Here is a 14574-nt window from a genome sequence, read left to right on the forward strand (position 1 = left end):
GGTGCTTTGCTCTGTACACCACATATGGGGGCAGCACTTGTCCACTTGCAGTTCCTGAGAGCATCACAGAAATGTTACCTTTGGTGGCATACATATTTCTCTCCGGATACTTGCAGCCCCTCCGAAACAACATTTTCTTTGTTCCTGGGTCATCACTGAAGTTCGTTTCATCGTAGTTCAAAATGTGATCTTCAGGGACATCCTCCAGCGTTTCGCTGAGGTGCCGAAAGTACTCCTCGATGCCCTCCTTTCCAATTTGGGATCGAGCTTTCTTGATGTTCTGGCACCTCCTTTCGCTCAACTCTGGGTATCTCTTCAAGAAGTTTTTGATCCAAATGTCTCCAGTGATGTTGTTTTTGAAGCGCTTCTCCTTTCTTCCAAGACGTTCCAGGTAAGTTTTCACTAGCATTTGGAGGTCAATCCTTTCAAGAGGCATCCCAAACTCAGCACACTTCAGAATGTGGTGAGTGAATACCTGCTCCTGGTCATCGCTGAACACTTGTTGACCTCCAGGTTCCTTCATGTGCAACTGTTTTACCTTGTTTGAAAGTGTCCTTCTGGGCATACTATACTTCTTTGCGACTTTGTTTACAGATGCTGTGTTACATTCTTCCACTGCCCTCTGCAGTTCTTCTTCAGTATAGTCTCTATACCTCCTTGCTCCTAACTTTCGGTTATATCTTCTTGGCATGTTGACAACTGGATTTTAGATCAAAAGGGAGCTGGACAGGAAATTATCTAGAATGTAGTGTGTGGCTCCACGCGCAGTGCGCACACTCATTCAGCCACAGCCACAGTCTGTCGCCCGGCGCCGCCCCCCCCCCCCCCCGGGCGCCAGGTCATGCATGTGACGTCACAGCGCCCCGGGCTACGGTCGCCCGGCGCTGGCCGGCGCTCACCGTCACCGGCCGACGCCGACTGATCATCGGCCGAACATAACTACGCCGCATAAGAGAAGGAGGTTATCATAATTGCATGGAAAACAAGGTGGCAAAGTCACCCCAGCTGACCTCCATTTCACCTACTGACATTGCCACCCCCAATTATAAACAGAAGAAATCGATGAATGCATTTTCCTTTGATCACAATAGCATCATAGTCATGTGATAATCACGCAGTTAAAACATCCCAACCACAGCTGTTTTCAAACATGATTGTATGCAAGAAAGTTTGAACCTCTATAAATCCGCCGTTTTATATAGCTCAATTAAATGGAGCATAGTTGTTTACAATTTTATTGTTACTGAGCAAATGCATTCGTTTTTCAAAGAGTCAATAATTGTCTTTCATTTATGCAGCAAAAATAATGACTAGCGTTGCAAAATATCACTGTAGGTAGGCCACTTTAAAATATTTTCCAGAAAAGTGGCAAAGTCACCCAGCTAGGCAAAGTCGCCCCCGTTTACGGTACGGCTTTGATGACCTGAACTGACCTTGACCTTTGCAGATTGTGTCAATTATTTTCTCCAACGCGGTTTGGAGAAGGGGCAGTTTTTGGAACTCTGAATGGCATGTGTGTCATCAATAAAAGTGTGTAATTCCTGCAGACTGTTGGCAGTATTGGTGGATAGTGCCCACACTGATAGCGGTCGGCGCGCTGTTGGCAGGAAGCGTCTGCGCCGAGCACGCCGTCACCAGCGGTGGCTGAGCGGCAGCCGCCGGCCGACCGGCTCACCGACGGCCCGGCCGGCGCGCCGCAGCCGCAGCCCTACTCGGCTCCGGGTGGCACCAGTGAGTGGCACACACACACACACACACACACGCACGCACGCACGCACGCACGCACGCACCAGGCCGGCACACTCCACAATCCACACACACCAGGCCGGCACACTCTACACACACCAGGCCGGCACACTCTACACGCACCAGGCCGCCACAATCCGCACACACCAGGCCGGCACACTCCACAATCCACACACACCAGGCCGGCACACACCACACACACACCAGGCCGGCACACACCACACACACACCAGGCCGGCACACTCCACACACACCAGGCCGGCACACACCACACACACACCAGGCCGGCACACACCACACACACACCAGGCCGGCACACTCTAAACACACCAGGCCGGCACAATCCGCACACACCAGGCCGGCACACTCCACACACACCAGGCCGGCACACACCACACACACACCAGGCCGGCACACACCACACACACACACCAGGCCGGCACACTCTAAACACACCAGGCCGGCACACTCCGCCCACACCAGGCCGGCACACTCTACACACACCAGGCCGGCACACACCACACACACACCAGGCCGGCACACACCACACACACACCAGGCCGGCACACTCTACACACACCAGGCCGGCACACTCCGCCCACACCAGGCCGGCACACTCCACACACACACCAGGCCGGCACACTCTAAACACACCAGGCCGGCACAATCCGCACACACCAGGCCGGCACACTCCGCCCACACCAGGCCGGCACACTCTACACACACCAGGCCGGCACACACCACACACACACCAGGCCGGCACACACCACACACACACCAGGCCGGCACACTCTAAACACACCAGGCCGGCACAATCCGCACACACCAGGCCGGCACACTCCACACACACCAGGCCGGCACACACCACACACACACCAGGCCGGCACACTCTAAACACACCAGGCCGGCACAATCCGCACACACCAGGCCGGCACACTCCACACACACCAGGCCGGCACACACCACACACACACCAGGCCGGCACACACCACACACACACACCAGGCCGGCACACTCTAAACACACCAGGCCGGCACACTCCGCCCACACCAGGCCGGCACACTCTACACACACCAGGCCGGCACACACCACACACACACCAGGCCGGCACACACCACACACACACCAGGCCGGCACACTCTACACACACCAGGCCGGCACACACCACACACACACCAGGCCGGCACACACCACACACACACCAGGCCGGCACACTCTAAACACACCAGGCCGGCACAATCCGCACACACCAGGCCGGCACACTCCGCCCACACCAGGCCGGCACACTCTACACACACCAGGCCGGCACACTCTAAACACACCAGGCCGGCACAATCCGCACACACCAGGCCGGCACACTCCACACACACCAGGCCGGCACACACCACACACACACCAGGCCGGCACACTCTAAACACACCAGGCCGGCACAATCCGCACACACCAGGCCGGCACACTCCGCCCACACCAGGCCGGCACACTCTACACACACCAGGCCGGCACACTCTAAACACACCAGGCCGGCACACTCCGCCCACACCAGGCCGGCACACACCACACACACACCAGGCCGGCACACACCACACACACACCAGGCCGGCACACTCTAAACACACCAGGCCGGCACAATCCGCACACACCAGGCCGGCACACTCCACACACACCAGGCCGGCACACACCACACACACACCAGGCCGGCACACACCACACACACACCAGGCCGGCACACTCTAAACACACCAGGCCGGCACAATCCGCACACACCAGGCCGGCACACTCCACACACACCAGGCCGGCACACACCACACACACACCAGGCCGGCACACACCACACACACACCAGGCCGGCACACTCTAAACACACCAGGCCGGCACACTCCACACACACCAGGCCGGCACACTCTACACACACCAGGCCGGCACACACCACACACACACCAGGCCGGCACACACCACACACACACCAGGCCGGCACACTCCACAATCCACACACACCAGGCCGGCACACACCACACACACACCAGGCCGGCACACACCACACACACACACCAGGCCGGCACACTCTACACACACCAGGCCGGCACATTCCGCCCACACCAGGCCGGCACACTCTACACACACCAGGCCGGCACACACCACACACACACCAGGCCGGCACACTCTACACACACACACCAGGCCGGCACACTCTACACACACCAGGCCGGCACATTCCGCCCACACCAGGCCGGCACACTACACACACCAGGCCGGCACATTCCGCCCACACCAGGCCGGCACACTCTACACACACCAGGCCGGCACACACCACACACACACACCAGGCCGGCACACACCACACACACACCAGGCCGGCACATTCCGCCCACACCAGGCCGGCACACACCACACACACCAGGCCGGCACACACCACACACACACCAGGCCGGCACACACCACACACACACCAGGCCGGCACACTCTAAACACACCAGGCCGGCACAATCCGCACACACCAGGCCGGCACACTCCACAATCCACACACACCAGGCCGGCACACACCACACACACACCAGGCCGGCACACTCCACACACACCAGGCCGGCACACACCACACACACACCAGGCCGGCACACACCACACACACACCAGGCCGGCACACACCACACACACACACCAGGCCGGCACACTCTACACACACCAGGCCGGCACACACCACACACACACCAGGCCGGCACACACCACACACACACCAGGCCGGCACACTCTAAACACACCAGGCCGGCACACACCACACACACACCAGGCCGGCACACACCACACACACACCAGGCCGGCACACACCACACACACACCAGGCCGGCACACACCACACACACACCAGGCCGGCACACTCCACAATCCACACACACCAGGCCGGCACACACCACACACACACCAGGCCGGCACACACCACACACACACCAGGCCGGCACACACCACACACACACCAGGCCGGCACACTCCACAATCCACACACACCAGGCCGGCACACACCACACACACACCAGGCCGGCACACTCCACACACACCAGGCCGGCACACACCACACACACACCAGGCCGGCACACACCACACACACACCAGGCCGGCACACTCCACACACACCAGGCCGGCACACACCACACACACACCAGGCCGGCACACACCACACACACACCAGGCCGGCACACACCACACACACACACCAGGCCGGCACACTCTACACACACCAGGCCGGCACACACCACACACACACCAGGCCGGCACACACCACACACACACCAGGCCGGCACACTCTAAACACACCAGGCCGGCACACACCACACACACACCAGGCCGGCACACTCCACACACCAGGCCGGCACACACCACACACACACCAGGCCGGCACACTCCACACACACACCAGGCCGGCACACTCTAAACACACCAGGCCGGCACACACCACACACACACCAGGCCGGCACACTCCACAATCCACACACACCAGGCCGGCACACACCACACACACACACCAGGCCGGCACACACCACACACACACACCAGGCCGGCACACACCACACACACACCAGGCCGGCACACACCACACACACACCAGGCCGGCACACTCCACACACACCAGGCCGGCACACTCCACACACACCAGGCCGGCACACACCACACACACACCAGGCCGGCACACACCACACACACACCAGGCCGGCACACTCCACACACACCAGGCCGGCACACACCACACACACACCAGGCCGGCACACACCACACACACACCAGGCCGGCACACACCACACACACACACCAGGCCGGCACACTCTACACACACCAGGCCGGCACACACCACACACACACCAGGCCGGCACACACCACACACACACCAGGCCGGCACACTCTAAACACACCAGGCCGGCACACACCACACACACACCAGGCCGGCACACTCCACACACCAGGCCGGCACACACCACACACACACCAGGCCGGCACACTCCACAATCCACACACACCAGGCCGGCACACTCTACACACACCAGGCCGGCACACTCCACAATCCACACACACCAGGCCGGCACACTCTACACACACACCAGGCCGGCACACTCCACACACACACCAGGCCGGCACACTCCACACACACCAGGCCGGCACACTCCACACACACCAGGCCGGCACACTCCACACACACCAGACCGCAACCAATGGCAATCTAATCGGCTGACCCAGTCCACACCCAGTCCACACTCAGTCCACACTCAGTCCACACTCAGTCCACACTCGTCATCAAATTCAGGTTAGCTCATAGTTACCTTAGTGAAGATTCAAGTCATAAAAAACATTTGAACTGAAAAAAAAAACACCCGTCCCGTGGCTGCTTTGGTACAACGTTAGACTCCCGGTGCAAAGAGCTCGGACGCCAGTCCCTCCGGCGCTCAATATGCATATGAGACTCCTGACTGGGATGGTCTGCGGTTGGTAGGAGCAGCCGCAGCCATTTGAAGTCAGTTGCGTAGTGGGACCGACCGTGTCTGGCTTTGATGGGCACTCTTTAACTTAACCCTCGCCCGTATTGGTGTTTTGCCAGTCGCAAACGTATAAGGGGGGAGGTTCCGTTGGACCCCCCTTGCCGTTTGGCCCATGATCGGGCTTGAGCTTCGCGAAAAAAAAAACGAACGTGCTGCCGATGACGAGAGGAAGCCGATAATACCCAATTTTAAGAGCCTAGGTCCTTGGTTTACCTTCCAGGTCAGGTCAATGACCCAATAGCCGGGAAAATCGGGACCTGTTGGAACGTCGCAAAGTGTGGCTGCTATGGGATTTTTCGGAGTGCTGATCACGAGTATCATGTTAGTTTTGATCACACATGATGTCTTCATGCATGTAGGTCAGGTCAGGTCAACCAGTAGGGATCCTGCCGGGTAATCGTAGTACGTGTCAACCGCCTCTGACAGCTTCGTAACATGTTACGAGGGCACCAAAACTACTACGTAAATGTTCAAATGGTTCCTGTTCTGTGCGAACAAGGTGTATGTCAAAGCGATAGCGCAAGAGTAACAGCGTATAAAAAAGGAATGTGTTACACCGATGAAATCTCCGAAGGTTGGGACTTTTCAATTTAGACAATCACTTTTCTTTAGAATTGTGATTTTCTATTGAAAATTCCAACCTGAGCTACCTCTCTAGGGAGACATTTGCGTTTCAGCTGCGACTTTGGACATCTTGATACCCTCAAACAGTGGCGGATCTAGGATTTAAGTTTAGGGGGGGGCAAACATTGCGCCGCCAGGCAAGTCGGCGAGAATTTCAAACGTCCAGTCTTAGGAACAAAAAAAAAACGAGCTACCCCTATTTTTCTCCTCGGATTTCGGGATTTTTTTTTGATTTTTTACATTTTTGTCAGTCCGGGCAAGCCAGGGCAGCGCAAAAAAATTTGCAGCCACCCTGACTCCGGGAGATAGTTAGAGAATAGCTCACCGGCGCTATGGACGGTCCGTCCTCTACCTCCCGCATCACCTCGGCAAGACCTCGTCCGAAAGGTCCGCCCGCGCCGGTTCTCAAGGGCTTCTGTATCCGGACACCGATAAGGGTCGCAGCAGCAGGTTCATGTGTAAATGCCCACGACCAAAGGCCACATCAGCGTATCTGCGATACTATACGCAGTCAGGGTTGCCACATAGTTAAACGTATAAGTATTAACAGTTGTTTCCGGTAATAGAAAATGATATCAGTCGATTAAGAATCCCAACGTGGTGCCTATACCTATCACTGTTCATAATTTGGTTTAGGTGTCAGTTATCTGGTTGTTTTAGGTAGTTATTGATGGAAACACCTTTGGTTAGCATTAACCAAGCCCATAGGCCATATAAACACATTGACCAATAGCGGATAACCACTGGCGGATCCAGGCGGATGCCAGGGGTGCCAAAATCAGTAATCAGGGTGCCAAAACTGAGTTTGGCACCCCCTTTCGCTCCTCAGTCCTGCATACACATAGGTATGCAGCTCTTGTAGAGACTCTCGGACTTTGGCACCCTTTTGGCACCCCCTTTGGAAATGGCTGTATCCGCCTCTGGACATAACTAATGTAGCCACAGTGGAAATGCTAGGTACTAATGGATATTTAGACCCACCAATATTTTTTCAGCTCCTACACCCATGCTATCTAACAATAAAATATTATGCAAACACTTCTTATATACCCATGCAAACCCACTGCACTGTCCAACCGCTCACCAGTGTGGTGACCCCTGACCCCACTGGCGTCTGGCGGTCTGCTGTTGACGGTTTGTTTACTTGGTTCAAGGTTTCAATAAATCGTGTTATTTTATTTTTTTTTTTGGTAGCAGTAGCAGTAGTAGCACTGCTGATGGATGATGGACTGACATTCATGGGGCGGAGGACTTTTTATCAGCTCACAACTTAATATCACGAATATGACAACCTTCTAGTCCTCCATTTATTTCACATTTTCTTTTCAAACACCATATTTTTAGCATTCAAGTTGTAGTTTTTTAGGGGGGGGGGGGGGCAAAAAGATATGTTTTCCCAGAGGTTTTTCGTTTAGGGGGGGGGCAATTGCCCATTTTGCCCCAACGTAGATCCGCCACTGCCCTCAAAAACGGCTCGTCAGATTTTCTTGCCATTTTCAGCGTTTGGTCCCGCATGGGGTAGCTACCGGCTGGCATCCTTTCCTTAAAATATAGTTATCCCGTTTTGGGGTAATCGGCACGTGCATTTTCCCATAGGGTTAGCATGGGGGAAAATCTAAAATGCGGTTTGCGCAAAATCTGTTCAGTAATATTTGTCCACATTATTAGGGTCAGATCTGGAGCGGGCGCCTTACCTTTTGGGGGGTAATTATTCAAAATATAAATGACAAAATTTCGGGTAATCGACGATGACAGTTACCCCATGTTGAGCCTATGGCGATTTCGAAAAATTATTTTCGTTTATTTTGCAAAAAAAAATCCACGTTAGATTTTGAAAATGTTCCAATATGTTGTGCACCGGCGTTATGTGAAAAAATTAAACTTACCTTACCTTTGAAAAGGATTGGCTCAAAAACTTGGTTCATTTATGGTGTTCTAATTGTTTTGGCTCGACGAATGAATTGAAATGTTTGCTTGCGTTTTCGTTTTTTTCTTGATTGGAAAGATCCGGCGCTTTTGTTTAATGTTGGAGACACAACAGATGGGGCATTCCACGATAGATCGACAAAAAAAAATGACACCCACATATTTTATTTTTCGTTTAAAACTGGTCTAAGGGGTTGTGATGGGCGGGGAAGCCAACTTTGGCAAGGATTTTTTCTTCGAACAACGGTTTCCAAGATATAGATCGGGCAATTCCTGGAGGTCACGTTGCAACCCTATTTTTGGCGGCCCATAACTCAGAAACTACTGGTTTTCTATGATAAAAACTTAACATGGTTCAACTCGCAATTAACCAACAAGCATTTTGGCTATCTCGGATTTTTAATTTTTGAAACTTTTGATCACGTGACTTCTTGACCTAGTTTTCGAAGAGTGACCTTGATATTTTCCCCACTGAAAGTTGCAATTTTGTCTGATGACGATTAAAGCCTTATCAATTGTCATTCATTTGCGATGATAAAAAGAGTGGCTTTCGGCCTGCGTTGACGTCAGGTTAGGTCATTTTTATCACCTGCCCATTATTACGAGCGGGAGCAACAGCGAGATCTCGAGAACAAAGCAAGATAACGACAAGCGGTAAACGGCACAGGGTACACACAGATAAGGTCTACAATTTTTACTGAGGTCATTTCTAGGTCAAGTCAAAGATGACTTCACAGGGGTAAACAAGAGCCAAAATAGCGGCACTGCATAATGTCCATATGTATGCAGTTTTTCTCGAATAACTTTCGACGCATCCCAGCTAGGAGCAAACTAGTAGCACCATCGTGATCTTCTCGTCAATCCGCGTCGAAACATATGTATGTTGACCTCGAAAGGTCAAGGTCAAAGTTGACTTTAGGTCACGTGACCTCCTCATATATCATTCAATGCGCCTTGACAAGCTGAACACAATGAGCCCATCCGCGTGGCTGTATCTTTAACCTGTAAGGAGTTATTAGAAAAACCTTTTGTGACCTTTAATGACGTCACATGACCTTACAGTTGCCCAAGAGCAAAAAAGGTCCCAAGGCAGTCAAAGTTGATGGTATATGAAGTCACTCATTATATATTAGGCTATTCCGACGCGTTTTAGTGCGAAAATAAGGGAGCTGATTTTTCCCCAATTGACTTTTAATGGGGTGGTCAAGAAATTGATCTGACTTTAGATCATCAATATCGAAATTCAAAGCGAACTGGCGCTAGGCCAAAGAAAACACAATGTTGTCTGTTCCACGTCTCTTTCGCTATTAGATCAAAGTCGGTACAACCAAAAAAGGAAAATTATTGTCGTGTGTTCGACGGGTGACCTTGGATGACCTTTCAGTGGGTCACTGATGCAAGGCTGCACCAGTGTCATCAATAATAGCCTAACTCAACATGATTCCAAAGTATTTGAACCGGTCAGATGCGTTTCGGTGGTAGCCGATAATTCTGCCACTGACTTATAAAGGACAGGTCACAAAAATGACCTAACCTGAGGTCAACACAGGCCGAAAGCCACCTTTTTATTATCGCATATGAATGACAATTGATAAGGCTTTAATCGTCATCAGAAAAAAATGCAACTTTCAGTGGGGAAAATACCAAGGTCACTCTTCGAAAAACAGGTCAAGAGGTCACGTGTAGAGGTGGCAAAATGTAGACCCGAGGACCCGGTCCAAAAAAACAGTCTATATGGGTCCAGACCGGTTCCTGGAAATTTTCTGACGGGTCGAACCGGGTTCTACCATAAACTATACATCTTGCACACTACACATTATTGCAAAATATGAAGTGAATGAAATGAATGTTTCTTTGCACACAATAGCTCACGAGTATTCCCAGTAGGAAATAGGCTGTTTTACATGATGCAGCTAATGATACCTACAAGTAGTTTGTATTAATGGACTATGGGGAACGGGTTCAACTGGTTCCGATTCCAACTAAGACCGGGTCCGACTGGTTCCAGAAATGTCCAGCCGGGTCTGGTTCGAGTCTGGTTCCCAAAATTTCCATCTTTTGCCACCTCTAGTCACGTGATCAAAATTTTCAAAAATTGAAAAACCGAGATAGGTAGCCAAAATGTTCGTTGTTTGATTAAGAGTTGAACCATATAAAGTTTTTATCATAGAAAACCAACAGTTTCTGAGTTAAAGGGACTATCCCACCTTCTAAAATGTTGTTAAAACCAGTTAAATTGTGCCCGACTTTATAGATTGGATGACCAGGAACACGGTTCTGGCATTTATTTTTCATTAAACATCTTAGGCTTCACAAACTTTCAAATATGTGACGTCACAGCCCAAAATTACCTCCTTCCCCAGGCCACATTACTGTCATAAAGCTGATTCTTTTTACTCTGTAGGCACTAGGCACCACAACAAAGTTCAGACCAAGTTTTAAGCGATTTTTCAACGAACAAACCTATTTAAATCAGAATGACTAAACGAGGTGACGTCACACTAATGGTCGCTCCATGTTGAAGATAGGGCCTTGTGCAAGGCCCATTTTCAAATGAAGGGAACGAATTTCTTCAACACCAAGAGGCCGCGGGGGTTGCAACCTAGATAGATAGTGGTTTCTGAACCTCGCCGCAAACTTGGCTATCTCAACTCAAACCCCATGTTAAAGGTGGGATATAGTTCGTTTTTTCTAAGTTCGACCCTCACTGTAAACGTCTCTTTGAACACAGCACGAGAATTGGTAGCTGAATTACTGAGAAAACTCGTTGGCGCACAGTGATTTCGCAGACGATCAATTGTATCAAAATTATTTCTACCTGGCTCCTTTTTCCCAGACTCGCAGCCCGGTATTTGCAACCTCACAAGGATCGAGGACTTATCAGGAAGTATAACCGAACTAATTAGTAAATCGCACGGCGTTTAACGTAACAGTATATGATAGGTGTTAGAAACTTATTTTAAAAATATTAGTTCATATCTCCAATACAAAGTGCGCTAACCAGTTTTCTCAGTAATTCAGCTAGCAATTCTCGTGCTGTTTCCAAAAAGATGTTTACAGTGAGGGTCGAACTTAAAAAAACGAACTATAGTCCCTTTAAAGGCCGCCAAACATAGGGTTGCAGCGTGACCTCCAGGAATTGCCCGAGGCTATATCTCGGAAACCGTTGTTCGAAGAAAAAAAATCCTTGCCACAGCTGGCTTCTCCGCCCATCACAACCTATTAGACCAATCTTAAGCAAAAAATAAAATATGACGGTGTACGGCTTTGGTCGATCTATCGTGGAATGCCCCAGTTCCTAAATTCGAATTCAGCTCCATAAAGCCTAGAAACATGTTAACCTCGAAAAAGTGACCCGAGATCATCAAAGTACAATGCCCTGATTTTCAGGTGACCTTGACACTCACCCTAATGCATGAAATCAACATTATATCACATGTTTGAACGCCATGGAAACCACGAAAAGACTGCCAAAAGCGCGGCTAATGCGAGCCGTCATACGCCGAATAGCGTTTCCGGACAAACATGGGCTCAAGATATAGGGCTCTTAATATAGGCTCGAGATATAGGGTCAAAGGTCCTTTGGGTCAGGGTCATGATATTTTCAGGGTAGGTGTAAAATTGATTAACTCGAGGGTACTAAACGTTCCGTCGCGTTCAGCCTTTTTTATGCGAGTTATTTGCAAAAACCAAGCGGGGTCCGTTCGGCCCCCCATACGGGCCAGGGTTAAAGCCTAAAGGGAGTAGTTCACCCTCTTGATTTTTTGCAATCGATTTATGATTATTATGCTCAAATTGATCATGTAATAAAATGAAAATAAAAAGTAATACTAGATGGCCATGTTTGCGCGATAACTGTATAGGTTTTGATAGATGTGTTTGAGGGGGCATTAGTTTGGGTGTAGCCTAGGAAGTTTAATTTTTATCAGTAATAGTTGGGTGGTCTTCTTGAGATATAAAGGCAGCCCCCTGCACGTGCGCACGCGCTAACTGAGACTCTAGATGACTTGTGGCAGCCACCCTTCTAAATTGTTCCTAAAGGTGTACAAAATTTGAGCGAAATCGGCCCAGCCGTTCTTGAGATGTAGAAGCGGACTCCTCACGTGCGCACGTGCAGTCGGTCTATCCCACCTGTGACACCTGACCATGTATCGCCAGGTGAGTGTCCTTCCCACCGACAGTCCAAGTTTCAGCAAAATCGGAGCAGTAACGGCTGAGTTATTGCTAGCACAATTTTATGTTCTTAACTGGCGAGCTTAATGTTTGAAGTGTTTTCGAATTCCCCTCGGCAAGAGGTGCTTTCCGTCGGTGCTTCATGTTGTCAAAGGTCAATGGCCTGCCTGCCTAAGCCATCGATCGGATTTTGTCGAAAAATACCCGTAACGTTAACAAACCACGGTCGTACGCTTGAGTCATTTTAACAAAAGTTTATTAACTTTTCGATAACGTTTTGGGTGGATATTGGTCAGAAAAGAATGCTCTTTCCAAATATGTATGTTTCATAGCCAGTGATCAACGTTTTCAATACGTTTTGATGTTGTAAAGGACATCGCGCTCCGCGCAAATCCAATTTTCAAATTAAATTTTCATTATTAAAGAAATGGTACGGATCATCACTTTTTATTTCCTTCCCTCTGATTACACGTGCATTCGCCTGCAAAATGGCACAACATTCATTTCATTCGGTTAAACCGTTTTCCAGCGGCATTGATTTTTCCGTCGCAATGCACGAAATCGGCAATTTTTCACAACAGAGGCTCTTGCCTTGCACGTGGCGGGTACTATGCCACTTCCTTGTACCGACTCGATAGGCCCATCCCTCCTCTATCCATTGGTGGCAACCGCTTCTCGCTACGACCACCCATTGCGGAGATATCAAGCCGGAAAGCTAGCCGTGTCGGCCTGATTTTCGGCCGACCGCCGGTCTCGCCGACCCCGTGTTATCCCTATGGAAGCGCCCTTTTGCACGTGTTGACGGCGCACCCCTGGCCCGATCACGCCTAAATTTTAATACTAAGCCCCCCCCCCACGCCCACAGATTCGGCATGCCAAATTTCACACCGATACGCGGCGCCTTTCAGGCGCAATAAGACACATAAGGCTGACGGACGCGGGCACGGATGGACGGACATGTTATACCTAATTCATAATGTAGATTTTCTATTTTTCAGGAAGAACTATATTCACTATAAAATAATGTTTGACGCGGAAGCTTATTTTTGTTTATTAGCTTCCATAACAAAAATAAGCTTCCATAATGTTTGACGCGGAAGCTTATTACGCGTTACCCAATCATATTGCGTAGTTAAAACATACGCATGCTGCATTGGCTGTAATTTTATCTCAGGAGCGCCTTTTAACATAAGCTGCATGCTGATTGGCTGACGATGACATGGCTGCATTCCTCATTAACCCTCGCCCGTAAACGGTGTTTTGCCACCTTCGCCCATGCAGGGTGGCATGGGCGACTGGTGCAGGGTTGGTGCGACCCCCCCCCTGGCGTTTGAAAACGGAGCGTCGTAGAGCTTAGCGGAAAAGACCAACGGATTGCTCTCAACGAGATCTCGCGATTGGTGGTATATTTTTGGTCCTAGGTCAACATTTGACCTACTTATGACCGGTCAAAGGTCAATTTTTCGGGAAAATCTAACTTTTTCAGATTTCTGCGCCGATTACGGCAAAACGGTAAGAGATATCGACTTGAAACCTTCACTATCGTGATCCTTGATCAATTCTCTATCGTTTGGTGTGTATTTCG

At 50.6% G+C, this 14574-nt stretch overlaps 1 protein-coding gene across 1 annotated transcript in view; it reads left to right on the forward strand.

Moving 5' to 3' along the window:
* Window positions 1-14574, forward strand: part of LOC122379101 (protein masquerade-like) — a 215608-nt gene that overhangs the window by 103897 nt on the left and 97137 nt on the right. The window contains exon 4 of the mRNA XM_043361032.1: window positions 1608-1731. Within this exon, the coding sequence (XP_043216967.1) occupies window positions 1608-1731 (124 nt within the window). The remainder of the gene's footprint in view (window positions 1-1607; window positions 1732-14574) is intronic.

Source organism: Amphibalanus amphitrite, unplaced genomic scaffold (assembly GCF_019059575.1).
Source record: "Amphibalanus amphitrite isolate SeventyFive unplaced genomic scaffold, NRLGWU_Aamphi_draft 000071F_arrow, whole genome shotgun sequence".
In the NCBI taxonomy this organism is placed as follows: domain Eukaryota; kingdom Metazoa; phylum Arthropoda; class Thecostraca; order Balanomorpha; family Balanidae; genus Amphibalanus; species Amphibalanus amphitrite.